Below are 20,198 nucleotides of genomic sequence, written 5' to 3' on the forward strand. Positions count from 1 at the left end.
AGAGTAGCCTTTAGAAGGATGCAGCATATTGAGCCTTTTGGGTATTAATCCCAAAAATACTTATTCAACGTTTCAGTGTGCTCAATCCAGTTCCCATGTTTTATCGATGAAATTAACTGATGCCAAAAAGTGTTGCATCTTGAACAAAGTGTGATGAGGAATATTAGTGGAGACCCAGGATGAAATGTTGCCCAATGGTTTGATCTGCCTGCACTTCCTGCCCCTTTATTTCTGTTATGCATAACAAACTACTTTGTGCATGAAGCCATTACCTGCTTTTTATATTTACACCGTCAAACCTTTACTTTGGGACATAGTTTTAAAAAGGTGACCACTACAATGCTGTACAGTAGGCTTGTGTGAATGTTGTATTGGAGTACTGTCAATAAAAGTGTTGTGTAAATAGCTTCCTGTTCTCCCAATTTCCTTTGCTTGACTAACAATTAGCATGATGCATAACAAAAATTGTTTCATTTTAGGCTATTTTTGCATGAACTGCTGTTGACACTTTTATGCTTGGAATGCACTTTCACAACATGCATGCCATCTGTTCTCTTAGTCGAGTGTAATGTGCCAAAACGTCTATAAACATTACAGCAAAGATATCAAAATGTAGTAGAAACGAAAATACAATTTAAAATGATGTGTCTATTTTTCAAAATATAAAATGATGTAAGTAGTGAAGCACTGATTGAAAAGAAATGTTATAAACAGATTCATTTATTAATGTCCAATATAAAAATCACACATTGGATACAAAGAACATTTACATTTAAATAAATGCAGTATTTTAATCATACATTTTTATGACAGCCAGAACAGTGTCAATGTCAGTATCATATAATCGACAAAAGCAGACAACTATTCACTGAAACTCTTTTTCCAACTCTTCTGTGTCACTGAATACTCACCACCTAAGGGATTCATTTTTATTTATTTATTTATTTTTTTTTAATAGTGGCATGAAATGTTGGAGCCTTAGGAATTTACTTGGTGAGCAGATCAACAAGAGCGTGGAGAAGGAGCAAAAAAGTAAAGGGCCAAAAGGATGAGGTACACGACCACTAGAGCGGTGCCTGCAAACAAAATAGAGAGGTTATATAATTGCAAAATACAAAAATCAATTTACTGTAAGTTCAACTGTTTTTCCAGATTTAAAAAAATAAAAATCTACCCTGAAAGTAGTCACATTTTCCATCCATGAAGATGTAGTTGACCAGAATGACACTGAAGATGCTGGCCCAGAGATGAATGTCACTGAACACAAGCACAAATCCAACATCCTGGAAAAACAAAAAAAAGGTTCAAGCAAAGTCATGATTAAAACTAGTGCGTTCTTAAAAAAAAATAAAACGTATCGTTTTCAAAAACTGGGCACTTACATAGAAGGCGTTGAAGAGTATGAGTAGTGGAATCTGTATCATGCAGACCTGCACGGCAATACAACTGCCCACTTCAAGGCTGTAGACACAAAAATATATACACATAGGTATACAAGATTGTGTGTTCAAGTGTATGTGATAATGTGTTTATAAATGACTAAACTTAAATAAATGTTGCAATCACATTTGTTATTTACAGATACACAGATGTACTGTTGGACAAAATTAAGGTACATGTATGCAAGTAAGTGAAGAACTTTTGTTGGCAACTAAAAAGCACTGTGTACCTCAGGCTGATGTTGTTCTGAAGTGCAAACTGGATCCCGTTGACAATCTCAGGAATCTCTGGCACCATAGCCAAAACTGTGACTCCGATGAAGTACTACGTCAAGTACAAAGAAACACACTGAAGTAGAAATTCAGTCTCTTTATATCTAAACATATCAGGTACATTTAGGCTCCTTGTTGCACACAGCAAGTTGGATTTAGTTTCTCAAATTGCAGGTTTGTGAATTTCAACTTCAATTGAAGGTTTCCATCCTCTGCTATATACGAATACGGTCTTGAAACTTATTTTCATTGATCGCTTCCTCTTCCTCTCATTTTCAAATACCTGAGAAATGGAGGAATGGCTCAGCATGGGCTCGATGTTCGCCGTGCTGAGCTCAGCGCAGCAGGCCATCAACACTGTGGCAACAATCAGCACTGCAAGAGCCCTCCACCGGGACCAGTGGACTACATGATGACCTGTTAGTGACACACTTTTCTTACAAATGACAGCAAATTAACACAGTTTGGTTTTTCTATGCTTTCACATGCATCTAGACAAAGTGTGAACTGTGAACACCCTCACATGCTTCAGAGTTTCGGCATGCAGATGCACAACTTTAATCTCGAGGGAGTTCCTTACATGTACAAACAGGTTAATAAAGCAGCCAACAAGCAGTCAATGTCATGTCCCTTCACCCCAAAGATTTCATGCAGACCACACACACCTTTTGCAAACACCTGCCTGGTGGAAACAATGCTGGCATTAATACACGAGTTGTCAGCATGGAGATGACCAGTGATGCCCTCACCAGTGGAGTAAGAGGTGCTGGTGCCCTCTTGTGTGTACTGACCATGTGCATGGCCCCCTTGGCCATCGCTGATATGGATATCATAGATGTGGGAGTGGGTCTTCAATGTGAAGATGAGGCCAATCAGGTATGCAGCGGGTAGCAACACAGAAATTGTGTACACCAGAGGCCTGGAAAACATAAAAAAAATATTTATTTTTAAATAAGAAAACTAGCCAACACATTTTTGAATTGATTAATTTTAAAAACTGGCACCTGGACTTACTCAATTTGAGACAGAATCAAATGTGGGTCAGCCTGAGTCTGTTTAAAACAAACAAACAAAAAAAAAAGTGAAAATTAAAATTCATTAAAAAAAAAAAAAAAGAAAAATTTAGAAAACATTTAAGCAGTGGAGACCCATAAAGATTTAATCTCCATAGTAGCACACCGAACATCAAGGCACTGAAGCACTGCAGACATGGATCACACTTTAGTACAACTGGAAAAAACAGAAACAGTTCACAAACTCAGCTGCCACAAGCATGAAGTCATGTGAAGGTTAAGTAAAACAACCCACCATGTCGTAATGACAGTCCTTGCAGATGAAGGGTACACTGGAGTTGCCGGGAACATTGGTGCAGCTGTCACACATCAGATTACCGAAGGTCTTTGAGAAAAGCGTCGGGGCAAACACACCTAGAGACAATATTTGAAAAGTTTTGTGAATCTGTTGGTGGGGCACATATTGTTTGAAAATGTGTTGCATGTTCAACTGCCATACACACCTCCTACGGATATGAAAAGCAAAGCCGAACTCACTCCAGCTGAGCGACTGTTGAATCGCTGCTCCCTGTGTTTAATGCCTCCAATGATCATACAGATACCCTGTGCAGTTGACAAACACAAACAGAGGTTAGTGCATGGAAACTTCACAGAAAGCATCGCAACACAATATCTTCATTTGACCTTCTTATGCACTCACAGGTATAAACAGGATACACCCAAGCAAGGTCCCTGTGAGTGCTGCTTTAACAATCTCCTCATAACATTTGGTGCCAGCACGATAGCCCTGCAGTAGTGCTGTGATGTAGAAAGTCATCTCTGTGAAGGAGCCAAACGTTGCATTCACCACCGCTCCCACTGCAAAGTTACTCTGTGCAGAAATACTGTGGAAATGCACAGAAGTACCAGTAAAATCACCAGTCAATCAATTAATATAGTGTCCAACAGAATCCATTGCACAGAGTCTGTACCTTCTTCTTTCATGCACAGTCATCTACTTGCTAGACAGAAAAAACCCTTACCTGGCTATACCCATGCCAATATAGTAGGACAGAGGAATGATGGAAAGGATAGCTGTGAAGAATATGGTCTCCGCCCTAAAGTACTTGTGGTCATGGTCAGTATAGCCAATAACCAGAGTGATTAACACGAAGGGAAGCAGGTCTGCAAGGGACAGACTTAAGGAAAACAAATGGACAGACCAGCTCTGTACTGTCTATGTATAAAATCATGATTGATTGGATATGGAAAAGCTACATTAGTTGTGAAGGACCAGAAATGAAATTCAATATGATGATTCAGAATTTTCCTGCCCCCTGCTTGTCACTACAGCAAGTGCAGCTGGTTGCCCATGCACCACCCACTATAATACATTTTGTGAGTATGCAGCAGTCTAGAATGTTGAAATGTAATCTTCCATGAAGTTAGATCCAACAACCCAAAAAGGATACTGAGAGCAAAAATATTGACTCCTTGGACAGTGTATTTGTAGTAATAACCATTGAAAGCTTGATAACAGCATAGGATAACTCCCGTCTCACACCCAGGGGTCTGTAAGAGAGAACAAGTTAAAAATGAATTTGTTAGATGCAAATAGTGAAAAGAAAAAACATTCCCAGTGGTAGCTAGCCATGCAGAGCTTTTGAGATGCTTGGCTGCCTCCCAAATGTCATTTATAGTACTAAGAGCGCTGAAATTTTTAATTTGAAACTGTATCAGAAAGTTTTTCCCATGAATTGAGTCCTGGTTGCTCTGGACAATCTACCACTGTCAGTGATTATAGTCCCAGTGAAAACTGTCCAGTATTAGCGGCCGATATCTCAAAAGATTTGCAAATAACTAACTACTACTTGAGAGTAAATGAGAACTATGATTGGCAAAAGAAACAGCTCGTGTTACCATAGCTAATTGGGATGCCATAAAAAGCCTACAGAAGATTTAAAAAAGCATGACCAAAATATTGCACACATTCTTTACTTTGACCGACAGAAAAACTGTGAACCGTGTACCTTTTCCAGTGTGTGAATCTGAATGTCCTCTGGTGCCATGAGGAGGACTGTGGTCATCGTGCGTGCATTCATCTTGGATACAGGTATAGTGAAGACGAGCATCCAGGCAAGCACACAGGCCAGAGAGTGGACGACAGCCAGGACAGGGTAACCCAATAACAACCAAACGTAAGTACTAATGCGACACTGCAGAGGGTTTTTTTTAGCTGGTGGTTCTGGGACAGGGATCTCAATAGGGATTGGTGAAGACACCAGAAGGGGTGCAGAGTCCTTGTTCCTCACAGTGTCTTTACCGTCTTCGGTGTCTCCCTCTTCAGGAATGACCTCACACTTTGGAGGCCTCGCAATGGTTCTCTTAACTACATGACTGGCCTGAAATAGGCAGAAAAATTACTTTCTGGAACAGCGTGAAGCACATTTTGCAGCAACTTTTGCAATGGCACCAAAACATAAGTAAACTGTATTTTATTACCTTTTCCAGTGACTTCCCAAATGGCCAGATAAAGTAACATGCCATCTTAAAACAAAGTTTGCCTGGAAAAAAAAAGTAGAAAAACAAAATCATGTTCTACAATAAACTTGAAGCTACAATACTTTGAGCGATGCAGATATTTTACAGGATACATACCATACGGGGCACCGAAGATCGTTAGAAACATTATAGGACAAATGAGGAAATAGATTAAAGATATCCACCATCCAAATAAAAACACATAAACTATGTTCCCAAAGGTGACCACTGAGCCTAAAAGAGAGGAGCAATAAGAAGTACAGGTTATATCTGGAGTGACAACCCATTTGTCTGCATATATGTAGGTCCTGCTAAACAGAAATAAAAAGAGAGAGAAAAAACAAAATCAATACAAGACCTTCTTGAGGCTTCACGATGCTCAGATCAGAGTGGAGCTCTTTGATGATGTCTGATCGGTCTTCAATGGGCTTTTCCGTTACGTTGCCCTTCCACTTTCTGAAGCCAAACTGAAGGGGGGATTAAAATGTGTCAAACAAACAGTGTTACATAGAGCAGACAGTATCTTTTTCCATGATGACTTGGACATAGAGATAAATTCAATCAGTGCTAAACATCTGCAGCATAACTTAAACGAGAGAGTTTTTTAAAACTTTGGTTTGGACTGACTTGACTGTTTGCTTGATGAGAATCAATTTTTCCTTCTCTTCCCTCTCAAACATGCAAATGTTTCATTCTTGCCAACCTGAATCCACAGGCTTACTAGCGTGACAAGAGTTTTGTCTTGTTCCCACATGTATCAGATTCAAATTTAGTTCAACTCCACATTTTCCCTTCTCTAATCATGCAGGAACCTCGTGCAATGCCTCTGTGCCCCCAGTGTGGGACTGGCACACATTTTGAGAACAGTGAATTTAATCAAACCAAGAAAGCAGTCTCACTTCTTTTTCACATCCTCATTTTCAAATACCTTACAGGATCTTCACATTTTTTACTGAATAAAACTAAAAGTGGCTACAGATTAGTTGCAGGGGAGAATTTGGAGTGTCTCCTTGACCCAGTCATGGCCACCTTGTAGTTGTTGGCCTCCCTGTGCGCCTCCACTTCATTGTCAGCTCTGATTGTCGTCTTTGTGGTAGCTTCATGCCAACCCTCTTCTGCACACGGAGTTGACCGGGCTGAAGTGTTGTGTCCTCCTGTGCAGATCACAACTGTGAGAAAATTCTTCCACATAGCAAGACAAGAATATATCTGTGATTGGAGGGATCCACATGATCACACTCTATCCCCAAAATAACCCCAGCAGTGATCCCTGCTCTCACTTTAGCAGTCTCCATACATTCTACTGTATGCTTGTTTTAGTCATTTGTGGTATCAACTGATGTCTTATTCACCTCTGTGGACGGTGAGGAAAGCTTTTGGTGTGTAGTGGCAGAAGTGGTGTCCAGAAGCATGGGGGGAGGGCGTGTCTGCTGTGCCTAGCTCTGGATGCTGGGGGCCAACACGGAGCCAATCTGTTTGGGAGGGTTGCTGTGGAATCCGGGGATGCTGTTCATGATCTGCAGGATTCTCTGAATAATAAAAATATGACGGAGAGCATTTTAGGCACTGCAATACTTTGACATGAGTTGCCGGACATCCAAGGCCCATTGTCCTCTGGCTGCTCCATAGAAATGTGTGACTAACAAAAACCTCCTGAGTGTCCCCTGACAAGATAAAAATTGCTGTATGCCAAGACAAATTGAGTTATCAATGCATTTCAGAATACAGAGATAAGAAAACTTTCACAGATGCAGATGCTTTGAAATAAAAAATAATTTATTCTGTATAGCTTTGCTTCTAATGCTGTTCATGGGGTTCTGACTTCCTACCTTTTCTTTACCGTCGCTCTCTCTGTCGGATAAAATATGTAAAAGGAAAAGTTGAGATTTAATGGAGCAATGGATAGATTTTTGGTAACTTGTCAGCAGAGGAACAATCAATGTAGCAAACCTTCTTCCCACACAAACCGCCAGCAAGTTGTAATTTAATAACAGAGCTAAAAGCTTTATTGTCATGCAGATGACAGACTGTATAGTGGTTAGTTTTTTAATGTGTGTGTTGACTGGCTTTGATTTGTATAGGAATGTAAGGGTTAATAACTTGGTTTTCTGTATGCTAATGAAATTAATGTTTATTATATCATGTGTCATGTATTGTATGTTAGGTGTAGAATATTAAGATGGCTGCCATTGCAATTAATAGAATTAGAAATACATTTTAAACTAGTCTTCTCAGAATAAAACACATTTCCATGAGGCATGACAGTCATCAGGAACTACAGGAAGTGTTTTAAATCTCAAAGTTTCAGTGTTTGACTCTGATTGGAGGAAAGTTTGGCAGCACAGGTGACTTTGATGAACGCGTTTAAGTACGAAGTAAAATGTAAAAAAAAGCGTGCAGAACTTCGCCTCACCTGTGGAATCAGCCGCATGTCTTCCCCGCAGGTTCTCTCCATCACCCGGCACCTGGGAAGACTTTTTGTGGGACATGTTTTGTCTGTTTATTCCCCCCCGAGTGTCGCTTCTGTCTCAACTGTGCGTCGAGGTCCTCAGTCTGATTGTTCTCCACGAAGGTCTGACACCCAGTTTAAAAACCCTTCCTCATATATATATTGGCTACTACTCCTATGTTGGGTTAACCAATCAGAGGCAGAGTAGGGCGGGCCTCATTTGTGATAGTTCAAGATCAAGCGCCACATGTTGTGTCCTTTTATTATGACCAGCCTGAAGCACACCTGTGCCATCTGATGCGCCCTCGTCTGTCAGGTAGATGGATCATTCTGACACCAATACAGATATTACGACAAAACAATCAGTCAGAAAAGTGTAGGGTTACTTTTATTTACATATAAGAACAAAAAAATACAGCTGCACATATGGACAGTATTTTTCTTTTTTACACAGTTGGGAGACTAAACACAGAAAGTAACACAAGGCCTGCTGTTAGGCCCACATCTTTTAGACAGCACACACAAAAAAACAATGTATTACTTTTCAAGGCATAAAAAGTGAAACATATTTTTCAATCTTATCTTCATTTCTTTATAATCTTTGAACATAAACTTTTTGGGTGGATATCGGCTATACTTTATTTTTGATGCCAAACTTACTAAACATTTCTAAATGAAAGCAGTGTGGTAACTAATAACATAAATAATTCATCATCAAATCATACACATCACATGAATAACAAGACACTTAACATTAGACAAACTAGTTTGCATCAGCTAAGAAGAGGTCTATCACAGTCTACTTCAGCATCATTTATCCATATCGGGTGTAATACTAGGTGAAATTTTGGTTACAGCACAAGTACAGTGACAACTTTTTATAGCATAGTTGACTTTTCCCTTTTTATTTATCATATCAGCAGAGTAATCAAGTGATTTGATATATAAATCTGTACAAATAATCCCCTTATTGGGAAATCTATGAACAACCTATATACAGTACACACATTTAGAAAGAGAGAAACTGAAAAATAGATGCATTTAAGAGAAAGACAAGAGTAAAAAGTAAACTTCTAAGCTCACTGCAGTCTAAAATACATCATACAAAAGATTTTCCACTGGACTGACGAAGAAACACATATGACGACCAGTTTAGATTAAATATGTACAACAGACAAACAAAGTAGAAATACTGCTGTAAAAAAAAATAACACTTTTAAAAATAATTGTACGAGGAAAAGTGTTCTGAACTCATTTGTCATTGTCCATTTCATCCATTTTTCTCCAAGCACACAATGAGCTAACTGTTGGTTTATTGCACCATTCAAATTGTTAGTATGAATTTTAGCTCGGTAACATTTTGTATACTAGCTGATTAAAGAGTAACTTAACAACCCCTCAAAGGCGTGTCTTTGCCGTCACCCAGTGGTTTTACTTCACCCTGCTGCAGTGACGCACAGGTGTACCCGGCGACATCACCGCTGGGTGTGGTCAAAGGTGAAACAGGCATAAAACTTTTAACCAGCAAGGTCAGCAAAACACAGCTTTTCAGCCAGGAGTTAAGTTAATAAAATCATGTCAGTATTCATTTGCAGATGTGAACAAAATCAAGAAAAATAAGGAGGATCATAATTTAGGTTATCCTGTTTGAATCTGAAGTAAATTATTACAATGTGAAGAAATGAAGATAACTTAAAACAAAAGACCCACCCAATTGTGGATAAGATATCTTATACAAATTTAACAATTTATTTTAGTACTGGCTTCTGTTAAAGTCCCAGTGTGTGTCACAAATTCTTAAAGAAACCCCTTAAAGTCACTAATTTCTGTGATATGAGTATTAATACGGCAAGGGAGATAACGATTAGTACCTCAAATTAACTGCACATAAACACAAGTAATTAATGGCTAAATAGTAGTAAGAGAAAAATGGACATTAAAACATAATGCTTAAGAGGACCTGGGTTAAAGAGTATTTGCAAGTAGCCCATAGAATTTTTTTTAACCTGTATGATCCTCTGTTTGAATCTGAGCCCTGTGACAAGGGTTCAACTATTCAAATAGTTCAAATAATTATGCCACAAGCAGTTAATCCAGGATTAAGAATATAACTGACTTTCAAAAGTTTTACTGACTATTTACATCTTCAAATGTCCTTGCTGGTAATTACAAAAACAAGTATCAAACAACTGACACCTTGACTTATCCTGCCATCTTTATAGGTTAATATCACGGACAGGGTTGAGTTGGCAGATGAATGCATAGGGGGTTCAGAATAAAGATATCAGTTTCAAGCCATATAAAGTTTAGCTGCCTCATTTGTCTTGTCATCACAGAGTTGCCTTTGAACTTTTATTGGACACAAATATAAGTATAAAAAAATATTTTATCATTAACTTATTCACAACATATTTGTTCACTTTGTCCCTTTGCTTTTTCTAAAAAAACAAAATCTAAAGAAAAAGAAAATAAAAAAAAACGGACCAGCTTAGTTCCGTCTTGACCTCTGGGAATTGGGAATTAGGTGCACTTTAGTAAGAATTATGAAAGTATCCAGCACTTTTTGCAGCTTACTGTCTGTGTACCACAAAGCAGTATATTGGAGCTATGCTCTCAGAAGTCAGAGTCAGCATCCATGAGCTCCGCCTCCATTAAATTGGTCCGGGAATGAACAGGTCCATAGCCGACCCTTCGACCTGCTGGAACACGAGCCACGTGGGCCAACCTCTCTGACAGCCCCTCTGTGAGACCCATCTCCCCAGCATAGTGGGAAGGTCCACTGGGCTGCCATGAGGATGAGGGGAGGCAGCGTGGGCCAAGACCCAGATCCTCTGGGCGGTCGTTATGGGTTAGAGGGTCAGAGAGCAGGCTCCGGCCATAGCTGTTCCAACCGCTCTGGTATTGCTTGTACAGACACCTCTCCTCACAGGACAGCGGTTGGGAGGGCTGGAAATCTGGATAGGACCCTGGCAGGACTTCCTCCTCCAGCTTCTGCTGTTGCCTCTGCTGTTCTCGGAGATTAGCGACTAAACTGGGGTGACATGGCAGTTTGGGCAGGCGAGGCACTGAACTGCGACCAAACTCTCGCTGGCGATAAGCCTGGTGGTCCACCACCTCCTCCACTGGACGCACCTCCTTCTTCCTCTTCTTCTTCTTCTTTTTCCTTTTTATCATCTCTGGTGAAATCTCAGCTTCCACCATCCATAGCCTGTTCCTCTCCTCTGGAGGTGGCACTGTGAATAAATAACAGAAAAGGGGTTGGTGACCAACAGTTGTGGAAAAAGATGCAAGGATAAAAGATGGTCTCCATGGTCTCCTCACCTGGTGTACCAGTAGGAGTAACAGAGATGTCCTGAGGCAATATGGCACCTCGCCTGGCCACCATCTTAGTCACATGTTGCGCCCAAGCTGATGACATGTCATTGGATGGCTCATTTAGTTCAAAATTGATTCCAGCTATGAATAAGAAAAGACAGACCACAACCTTTCAATTTAGGAACAACTAAGGACTGCTTTAAATCCAATATATTCAGAATGGCTCCCCCGTGGTGCCTCTATAGCTCTGAACTGCTCCAAACTAAACAAGCATGGTAGCCACAGCAGCCTCACAGCTTACATGAACAGAAGAATGTGTCATCCAGTTCTTAGCTACAGACATAACAGTTGTCGCCAACCGTGTAGCCTCGATGCCACAAAAAAGCAAATGGAAAAAGTTTTCAGGCCAAATGTGAAAGAAAAATATCACGTAGTGGTTCACAAAAGGAATACATCACTGCATCTACACACACGGCGCCATGTTTGACATTATACTAGCGAACACAACAAGTCTTTGAGTTGGTTCACCCAAATTACAAAACACACATTTTATCACTTGTCTCTAGTGGTATTTATCCATGCGCATAGTTTTGGTTTTTATGTACTCCGTTTTGAGATAACCACCAATCAGCCAAGCCGCCGCAAGACAATGGACATGAATAGGCGATTTGTTTGCAGTGCTCACATCAGGAATAAACTAAATTAAAAAACTGAACAGCATTGTGTCTTTCCAATAGCACTACCACGGTTAGAACAGTACCAGAGAAATAGTCCTGGTGAGGAAACCCAAAATATCTGCATGGCTGGATACCTCTTAAGATAAATGAGAAAATGTCTTTTTGTATATTTGGTATATTTGGTGAAGTAACCCTAAAGAGGGAGCATCCTATATATAATATGCATATAATTATCAAAGTCAGACACCTTGCAGTTTCAGTTATTTACCACAAGGTGGAAGTATGCAAACATCAGTATGTGGCTTTCACTGTTCTTTCGTCTCACCAAACAGTGGGCAATATGGCAAACTTAAGTCAAAATCAGTTTAGGCTTCTTCAGTGTGATTTATCTGAATTATTTCTTAACGACTCCACTTAAATACTCACCCACTGGTCCTTCATGGGACACGGTGTGCATGCTGAAGGACATTTCCTTTTCGGGGTCCTTGTGAAGCTCCTTCCTCATCGCAAATGCCTTAGCAATCATCTTACTCTTCTTGATCCTCTTGGGTTCATTGTCACTACGGCCAATAATCCTGACATGGGAACATTAGGCAGGTTAAGAAAAAGAGATCACAGGTAATAACAACACCTGGTATAATGGAGGGGTTGTATTTCCAAGTTTTAATGCCATGTGACCTTGGGCAAGACGCTTATTTTCTACAAATTTGTCATTTGACATCAATCGGTCTTAAGCCTAAACTGAAAACAGTCATTCCAAGAATTACTGTTTTTTTTTTCCAAAGTTAAAAGAAACAAATTCCTGTGAGCAAAATCCAAGTCACAGTGAGCCCTTGTGAGCACTGTTACTAAACCAGGGATTAACACTGCAAAGCTAAATGAGCTAACTGGAAACACACAGCAAGGTTTGACTAAACTTATGCTGCTTGGTTGGTACATGTCTGGGTGTGTCGAAAGCAGGCTTTTCCCACACTTTCGTCTTATTTCTAAAACTATATATAATTGTGGACTTAAGCAATGAGAAGAGAGAGATTACGAAACCTGAAACATAACAACACAATCTCCAGAATCACATTTTTGTAGTGGTACAACAATAGCTGCAGAAAACTGTCGGCTTTAATTTTCATTTCACTTGATGTTTGCTTACTTGCACCAGGTCCGCTTCCAGATGAGAATGGTGGCCTTGGTCCAGACCCAGGTACTCATAGCGATTCCAGTCCCAAACATGGAGAACAGGTTGATTTTCTCTACCATCAAACTGGGCCGATTCTTAATGGTGCATTCTGGGATTGGCTTGTTGGTTTGGGAGGCGATCGTCACGTTGGCTTCACACCTGTTGAAAATATGATGAGAAGATTGGTCTATGTCTGCACCGTGCCACATGTGCCTCCCACACTTTCTAGACATATGACTGAGGTACATTCAAGTGCTGCTTCTGGTAAATAAGAAAGTATTTTACATGTTAGGGCAGGAGAAAGTGGTTTACATTTTTGAGGCTAAATTAATTCCAGTCCAGCCAGTGTCAACACTGTGGGGAAATAGGGCTGCATTCACCACTGTGAGCTGAGCGGTCGAGCAGCGGTTTGGAGTCTCAACAGCATCAGTTTGTGGATTTCTGTGTGGAGGCTTTAGCTATGAAGTAGTTCTGAAGCAGACAGGTGTAAACCTTTATTACTCTGCTATGTAGCGGCAAAACTAATCAGTATGTGATCAACAAAAGTGCAGCAAATTACAGGATAATTGCTACTTATGAGGGAAAAAAACTTACAGCACATATTCCCTGAAGCTCCTCTCCCATTCAGCCTGGTTAAAGAAGTCGTAGAAGTGGCAGCCGAAGGTGATGAAAACAAAGCCAAAAGCGAGGAATCCAAATATACCTGACAAGGAGAAATAGAACAACAAATCAAATGTGAGATTCCAGACACTTCACTCCCAAAAGCATTCACACAGTCATGTTTGGTGTGCCCAATTGAATGCTGCTAGAGACTCATGTGGTGCGAAATGGCAACAGATGAAACAACATACCAAGTCTCAGCATTGTCTCGTTGATTTTACTGGCTGCTTTCTCACTCAGTAGTCCTGGGTGGTTGCTCTTAATGGAAAACAAAGTCATGACACCTAAAAAAAAAAGTATTGTACTGAATTAGTCATGTGAGGATGAATTTAAGGAGTCATGGATGACAAAAGCTTGAAAGGTTTGGATACTGTTCTTTAAGTCACTCACCCCGAATGAGGAAGTAGCCACCGACAACAAGCACAACTCCGATAGGAGCCAGCACAAACCCAGCACGGTATTTATAGTTTTTGTAGCCCACAAAACAGATCCCACTCACAGAGTCTCCATCCACCTGTGAAGCACCATAGAGCAGAGAGAAAAAACACGAGATAAGGGATCAGACTATGACTGGAAAACATTTTACAGTCTCAAAGTGTCAAGATTTTACCTCAGCGATAGCCAGGATGGCCACAGTGAGGACAAAGGGGATGGACCAGGTGACCATGTGGAAGTAGGAGGTTCTGCCAGACAGCGGCTGATGGGTGGTGCCCAGGGCTTTAAAGGACGTGTGCCATGCATAGGTCAGCATAACAAACCAAATCACACCCGACATCAGGGAGTAGTACACGATGATGAAGATAGTGACACATGACAACGTCTCTGAAGACCTGTAGAAGACACAGCATCATTAATGTGAGTTATGAATGTGTGTTACATTTTAATCGCATGACTGATTGATCAGTTCATTCACTTACGAGGGCTCCCCAAGTCGCATGGTGTTGTCGCTCTTGCACACAATCTCATCGCGAGCTCCATCCAGGAACTGAGCCAGCCAGCCGATACTGCCCACAAAGAAACAGGCGTTGATGTAGAAGAGAATGACGGCGGGATATCGGTTGGAGTTCTTCCAGTCAGCAAGAAAGGTGGCCTGAAATGTGGGGATATTTTGAAAGTCAAAAGAGGGTTGGAAAAAGAAATATCTATGAAATATGAAGGTTTCCTCTAGATCTCCTGCCAAAAGGACACCACTGAATTAACTGTAGTTATGTCTCACCAGGGTGAAGAAGGTGCAGAGGAGGGTGATGGTGCCGAAGTAAGCAATATAGGCGTGCATGTCATTGTGCTCCTCCTCGGTGAACAGAGGGTTGTCACACTGGATACCGCAGCCCTCCACATCCTTGTACCAACTCGACTGAATGTCCGTCTTCACCAGGGGAGCTTCACACTGGCCTGATGTGTTGAACTTCAGCTTCTGCACCTCATTCTGCAAACATGGTATGCAAGGGGAAAGGTCTCAGGTCTCAGATTGGATAGGTATCAATTGAGAAAAAGATTCTAGATGTCTTCCAAAACCAACAAAAGTAAGCAACTCTACAGCAAATGTTTGGTATTTTTACTTGATACATATACACATTGACAAGTCTAATTAGAATAAATCAGATCAAATAATGAATTAATGGACAGTTTTCAGCACTATGAGAAAATCCATGGCTGCTGCTCTCTTGGTAGCCTGACCTCAGACCTGCAGTGAAAAGACACTTTCCCTATGGGCATCAATTAAGTATCACACAACATTATGTAACAATGAAGCTTACAGAACAGCCCATGGGGAAATGGTCACATTTAAGGAAGTTTGGCCAGCCTCTCTCCTGGTCCACGATGCTACATGGTCGACGTGTTGCCAAACACAGGCTCTGGCTCGGCAGCTCAACTCGACCATTCTCACATTTGGGCATGTAGACAGCACACAGCAAAGGCTGGATGACCGACCAACAGCGCGGAGCATTCCGCAAACCTAGGACAAAAAAAAAAACAGTCTTAAAATATCCTGAAACATTCAAGTTAGACCAGAGAGATGTGCAACAAGGCGTGGGCTACATTATCAGACAGATGATGATCATCATTATAATCAATACAATGAATACATTAACAATTAGCCAAACCTGAAAGGGACAAGAATATGCAAAATCAGTTTGATTATAAATAACTGTCTGTGATCATCTTCATCTGACACACTGTGGCAGCTTTTTTTAAACTACATTGGTCGATCAACTGAAAATTGATCAACAGCTCATCAAGAAATATGCTGCTCATCAACAAATGTATTTGCTTTTTATCTTTGTCACTGATGGTAGTTAACTGAATATTTGTCCTCACTGTTGCAGGCCTTTCACACTGAAGGTGTCACATTATGGTCAGAATTTTCTGACATTTTATAGACAAACTGACTCATCTTGAAGAGAATGTTGAGATTAATTGATAAAGGAAATAACTGGTAGTTACTGCTTTTTACAATTGCCAAAAAACACACACAAAAAAACAAGAAGAGTGCAAAATTTCTTTTTTGCGAATAGTATCGATAGAGTTTGATCTCGTGAAGTATGAAAAACTAAAATGCATCGCTGAGGTTTCCAGCTGTGACACACAGGGACATTTTGTATCTGTGCCGAGTTAACAATTTGTCCAGCAACTAGAAATATATATATATATTGCTATAATGTATTTATGTAATTTTATTTGTAATTCAAGCTCCTGCATTATTTTTTTGTCTTTTCTGTGATGTTGTAAATGCAGCTGCTGTGATGCAAGAAAATCACCATCCAAGGAACATTTCATATTACATGAGAGAGAGAGAGAGATGTTATTAAACAGGAGCCACAATAAATCATACCCAACAACACAAATGAGACTCCTTCACACAACATGTCATCAAATTTGGGATATTTGGGAGCTCTTGTCACCTGTGAGGCAGTGAACTGGATCTGACATGGTCATTAGTGGGTGCTTATGAATGTGAAAGTCATCTTGCAAGGATATCTACAAAGCTTTTATGAGCGAGACTCTCTTATTGTTTGCTCTCTAACACCTATGAGTGATTCCCTTTGTTGCCTTTAATGGGTTTTAACCCTTCATTTCCTGTCGGGGCTCTTTTCTAACTCTACCCCCTGAGTATTTGGGACCTGGCATCACAGGCCATTGTCAAACCAATTAGCATTATTATCACATGAAAACAGTGAATATTTCTCAGAAATAAAAACCACAATGTGGATTATTTACAAAATTGGTCCCACTACTATTTATTTCTAATGAATTACTACAAATTAAAAGCCTGAAAGTGAATTTCTCACTGCTTTTTGGTGTCAAAACAAATATATGAATTCTGATGTAAAATTCATCCACTACTACAGTAGTCAATATTGTATTTATAGTGAGATTAGAGTTCTTATTTATGACTTTCAGAGTAGTAAGCCGTGTTAATATTCATAATAACCACATAGATATTTACAGTGCTCTATTTATGGCCTTTTCTCTCCTGTGGTACGCTGTAACAACTGGGATTTATTACATATCTACAGTTACAACTGTGTTTTGATTGGATTATCACTTTATAAGCTCTAAATTGCGATAGAGCATTTTTTATACTTTATTTGGACCCAGTAAAACTCACCAGACCACATGGTCAACTTCTCATAAGCCTCTTCTTGGGTGCTGGAGTCCTCCGCCAGGATCAGAGAAGTATGCGTGTACGGCAACGGTGATCCAAGACATGTGTTGTATTTAAGTACCTCGCAAGTTGTTGTTTTCTTGCATCTGTCCTCAAATATCGTCCCGTTCGGAGACAGCACTGCGCCGGAGCCCGAAAGCCAGGCAGCCCAGACGCAGAGCATCCCGTAAAATCCAACAATGGGGCTCCAAGCCTGGGAAGACATCTTGAGTGTGTGTGAGAGAGAGATTCAACTCTGCAAAACTGAGATTACTTTAAATCCTGGGTCTTCAGTTATACTTTTTTCCAAGAAACCTAAAGATGAAGTTTTCTTCATTAGATTCCGAATAAGTTTCCAAACGCGGCATGGTGAGAGAAATCTGCGGGACGCCTTCAAAGTTTTCTCGCAGTCCTCCCAAACTTTTTTATTTTGCCCTTCTCGTCCGATTCTTGCTGGATCCTCCTGAATTCCTTCATTATCCAAAAAACAAAAAAATCCTAGCAGCTCCAAATAAACTGTCCTCGATTCTAGAAAAGGCGCATCATCAACTCAGAACCATATAAAGTATCATTTGAAGTGTTTAAGCTGAGTATGAAAAAAGTCATCAGGCCGAGAAAGTTGTAGATTCGCCCTCCCCCACTTCCAAAAAACTTGCCATGAAAAAGTCTGGATCTCTGTAATAGGATCTCCAGCTCAGATGCACCACCCCCTTTTCCACAGTCCCCCCTTTTTTTATTCTGGCAGGGGAATAAGATGATCAGTTATCCCATATCACTCGACGTGTCCCAAGAAGTGATTTTTCTCCAGGTGAAGTGTCTGGTGAGAGCTTTCTCAGGCTGTGTTATGTTCCTGAGTTGCAGCTCAGTGTCTGGTTGTGTGCGTGTGTGTGTGTGTGAGTGTTTTTTTTTTTTTGTCTCTGGTATGCACATGGTGGGGGAGAGCCAGAGCAACAAAACCTCCCCTCCCATCCCCCTCTGCAAGTGGAAGAATGTGCCTTATGGCAGACCTTCTCAAAGTTTCTCATCTCAAGGTCCCCCGAAACAACACAGACCCTCATGTGGCAGTTTTAGAGAAGATCTTTGTAGTTTTGTGCTGAATCATTCACCTGTGAGAGCTTATATACAACATGTCACCAGTGGCAACTTCGAGGACGTGAAGCTGAAATGTTTCTCAGTTTTATGAAACTCAATAGTCCTATTGATCTACAAAAACAATATACAGCTTTAAAACAGCAGCCATTAACATAAATATATTTAATGTGCACTAGAAACTCATTACTGTGGGGGTATTAATGATGCTTTATGAGCTTTTCATAAACTTTGAATAACATGAGGAGTTAAATGCTTGAACAAGAGGTAAACAAATAGATAAAGATGCATCTGAATGAAATAAATAAAAATAAAAGAGATGACATTAATAAGCAATATGCATTATATACATTACAATATGTCAGACTAAATATATAAATTATACAAATACGTTGCAAAAGAAATCCAGAAATCTACTGTTAGCCATGATACAGAAAATAAATACACTGTAGTTAAAAGTATTACTAATAAAAACAATCTACATAAACATATTCTATATTATATAAATACACGGACACAAACAAAAGATACATTTTACAATAATAACACTGTGATATACATCATACATATATATCATACAGAGACTGCACGTGGCCTAATCTGCACTGGACTAAACTGTGTTTATCTGTTAAGGATTATATAAGACTTTCTAATGAAAATACATGAGATACGATCAAACAGATAAGATGTGTTTACTTTTATATAAATGCCCTTTTTCACTGTCCATTGGTCCATTTGTCTGAGTGGATGACAGTCAGAATATCTAAGCCTTTATTAGTAATTGTGTAAGTATTTAAATAGCGTTTTACATAGATGTTACAGTAGCGTGCATGTGAGTATGTGTGTGGGAGGGACACAGTTAATAACTAAAAAAATCAGTTTCCTTTGGGACTTCCATAATGGACTGGACTTCCTCTTGTGATTACTATGGCTGCAGGGATTTTCAAACACTGTTGAACATAAAATATTAACGTACACAAAAAAATGAAAGTCATCACAGAGTGTGAATAATTATAATTTTATGCAGAGGTTATGAAGTTTATTTGAATGTGTTTGGATACCACTAAAAAACAAATTTTCAAACCGGTTAAATTCTCAAGCGTGGTGCTGTTGTTATCGCATTAATTGGACAGTGCACTTGTGGTATTTGCGTGGCTGCAGATGCTTTGTTTCTCCTCTGGTGTTCTGAAGAGTAAATCTGGGTTAACTCTGCTCCCTCCTCTCTCTCTCTCTCTCCTTCTGTCTGGGCCTCCTTAAAATCCACAGCAACATGGCCGCCTCAGTGAGTCAGAGGCAAAAACCAGGGACCACACACAGAGCCCTGGAGCCCAGGCCAACACACACTCACTCTCACTCACACACCAAAACACAGTCACTATCATGAGAGACTGCTATACGGTTGTAAGCTGCTGTTAGAACTGTCACTTTTTCATTACGCTCAGTTGCTTTTACTAAATTATAACATGTCACAGCCCTGCAATCCTTAATGTTATTTCACTCCTGCGTGCCATCAGATTGGTGACAGTAGATTTTGTTACGTGCTGCAGGGAAAGTTAGGGGAGTTACTCCAGCTTTAAACTAACATAGAAATGTCATGTTTGGATTGTGGACTTGCGTCAAAGGCTGTAACACGCAGGACTGTTTCTGCTCCCTAAGATTACAGGCATCAGGTTTCAGGCTGGGAATGTCTCACAACTCAGGTTTTCATTTGCAGAGGCAGAGAAACAGGGTGGCGATGAAGAGGTTGTGTTGCTTTATGCTTCTTCACAGTTACATTAGACCTTTGGCCAGAAGGTGAAGAATGAAAATGTCTCCTGTCCAATGACGACTCTGCACTTTTGTGTCAGAATCATCGCACGATGCAAAGAGATTAAATACGGAGATTTACAAGTGGTGATGATTTTCACAAACACATAATGCACTAAACATTTATGGCCACGCTG

At 40.1% G+C, this 20,198-nt stretch overlaps 2 protein-coding genes across 2 annotated transcripts; both read right to left on the reverse strand.

Annotated features, from left to right (window-relative positions):
• Positions 1-765: 765 nt before the first annotated feature.
• Positions 766-7,832, reverse strand: cax1 (cation/H+ exchanger protein 1). The gene is made up of 19 exons (XM_010757165.3): positions 7,659-7,832; positions 6,598-6,774; positions 6,275-6,399; positions 5,604-5,712; positions 5,363-5,479; positions 5,207-5,268; positions 4,735-5,106; positions 4,177-4,276; positions 3,748-3,889; positions 3,426-3,609; positions 3,229-3,328; positions 3,021-3,139; positions 2,727-2,764; positions 2,504-2,631; positions 1,996-2,129; positions 1,670-1,764; positions 1,383-1,461; positions 1,175-1,283; positions 766-1,076 (listed from the first exon to the last, which is right to left on the reverse strand). Exons 1-19 carry the CDS (start codon positions 7,732-7,734, stop codon positions 1,003-1,005), a joined length of 2,340 nt encoding a protein of 779 aa, XP_010755467.2. The 5' UTR covers positions 7,735-7,832; the 3' UTR covers positions 766-1,002.
• Positions 7,833-8,290: 458 nt separating this feature from the next.
• Positions 8,291-18,050, reverse strand: smo (smoothened, frizzled class receptor). The gene is made up of 12 exons (XM_019264827.2): positions 17,131-18,050; positions 15,278-15,477; positions 14,737-14,946; positions 14,438-14,610; positions 14,131-14,350; positions 13,911-14,034; positions 13,712-13,804; positions 13,455-13,563; positions 12,834-13,019; positions 12,113-12,261; positions 11,016-11,150; positions 8,291-10,927 (listed from the first exon to the last, which is right to left on the reverse strand). Exons 1-12 carry the CDS (start codon positions 17,390-17,392, stop codon positions 10,308-10,310), a joined length of 2,481 nt encoding a protein of 826 aa, XP_019120372.1. The 5' UTR covers positions 17,393-18,050; the 3' UTR covers positions 8,291-10,307.
• Between the last annotated feature and the right edge of the window lie 2,148 nt (positions 18,051-20,198).

Source organism: Larimichthys crocea, chromosome XX (assembly GCF_000972845.2).
Source record: "Larimichthys crocea isolate SSNF chromosome XX, L_crocea_2.0, whole genome shotgun sequence".
Taxonomy (NCBI): Eukaryota; Metazoa; Chordata; class Actinopteri; family Sciaenidae; genus Larimichthys; species Larimichthys crocea.

Excerpts from the sequence above, each read along its gene's own strand:
- cax1 (XM_010757165.3), bottom strand. The coding sequence starts at position 7,734 with ATGTCCCACAAAAAGTCTTCCCAGGTGCCGGGTGATGGAGAGAACCTG. Across the intron at positions 2,632-2,726 it reads TTGATTCTGTCTCAAATTGA|GCCTCTGGTGTACACAATTT; the intron begins GTAAGTCCAGGT and ends TATGTTTTCCAG. Across the intron at positions 1,462-1,669 it reads CAGAACAACATCAGCCTGAG|CCTTGAAGTGGGCAGTTGTA; the intron begins GTACACAGTGCT and ends TTGTGTCTACAG.
- smo (XM_019264827.2), bottom strand. The coding sequence starts at position 17,392 with ATGTCTTCCCAGGCTTGGAGCCCCATTGTTGGATTTTACGGGATGCTC. Across the intron at positions 14,947-15,277 it reads ATTTCCCCATGGGCTGTTCT|AATGAGGTGCAGAAGCTGAA; the intron begins GTAAGCTTCATT and ends CCATGTTTGCAG. Across the intron at positions 12,262-12,833 it reads TGGAAGCGGACCTGGTGCAA|GATTATTGGCCGTAGTGACA; the intron begins GTAAGCAAACAT and ends TTCCCATGTCAG.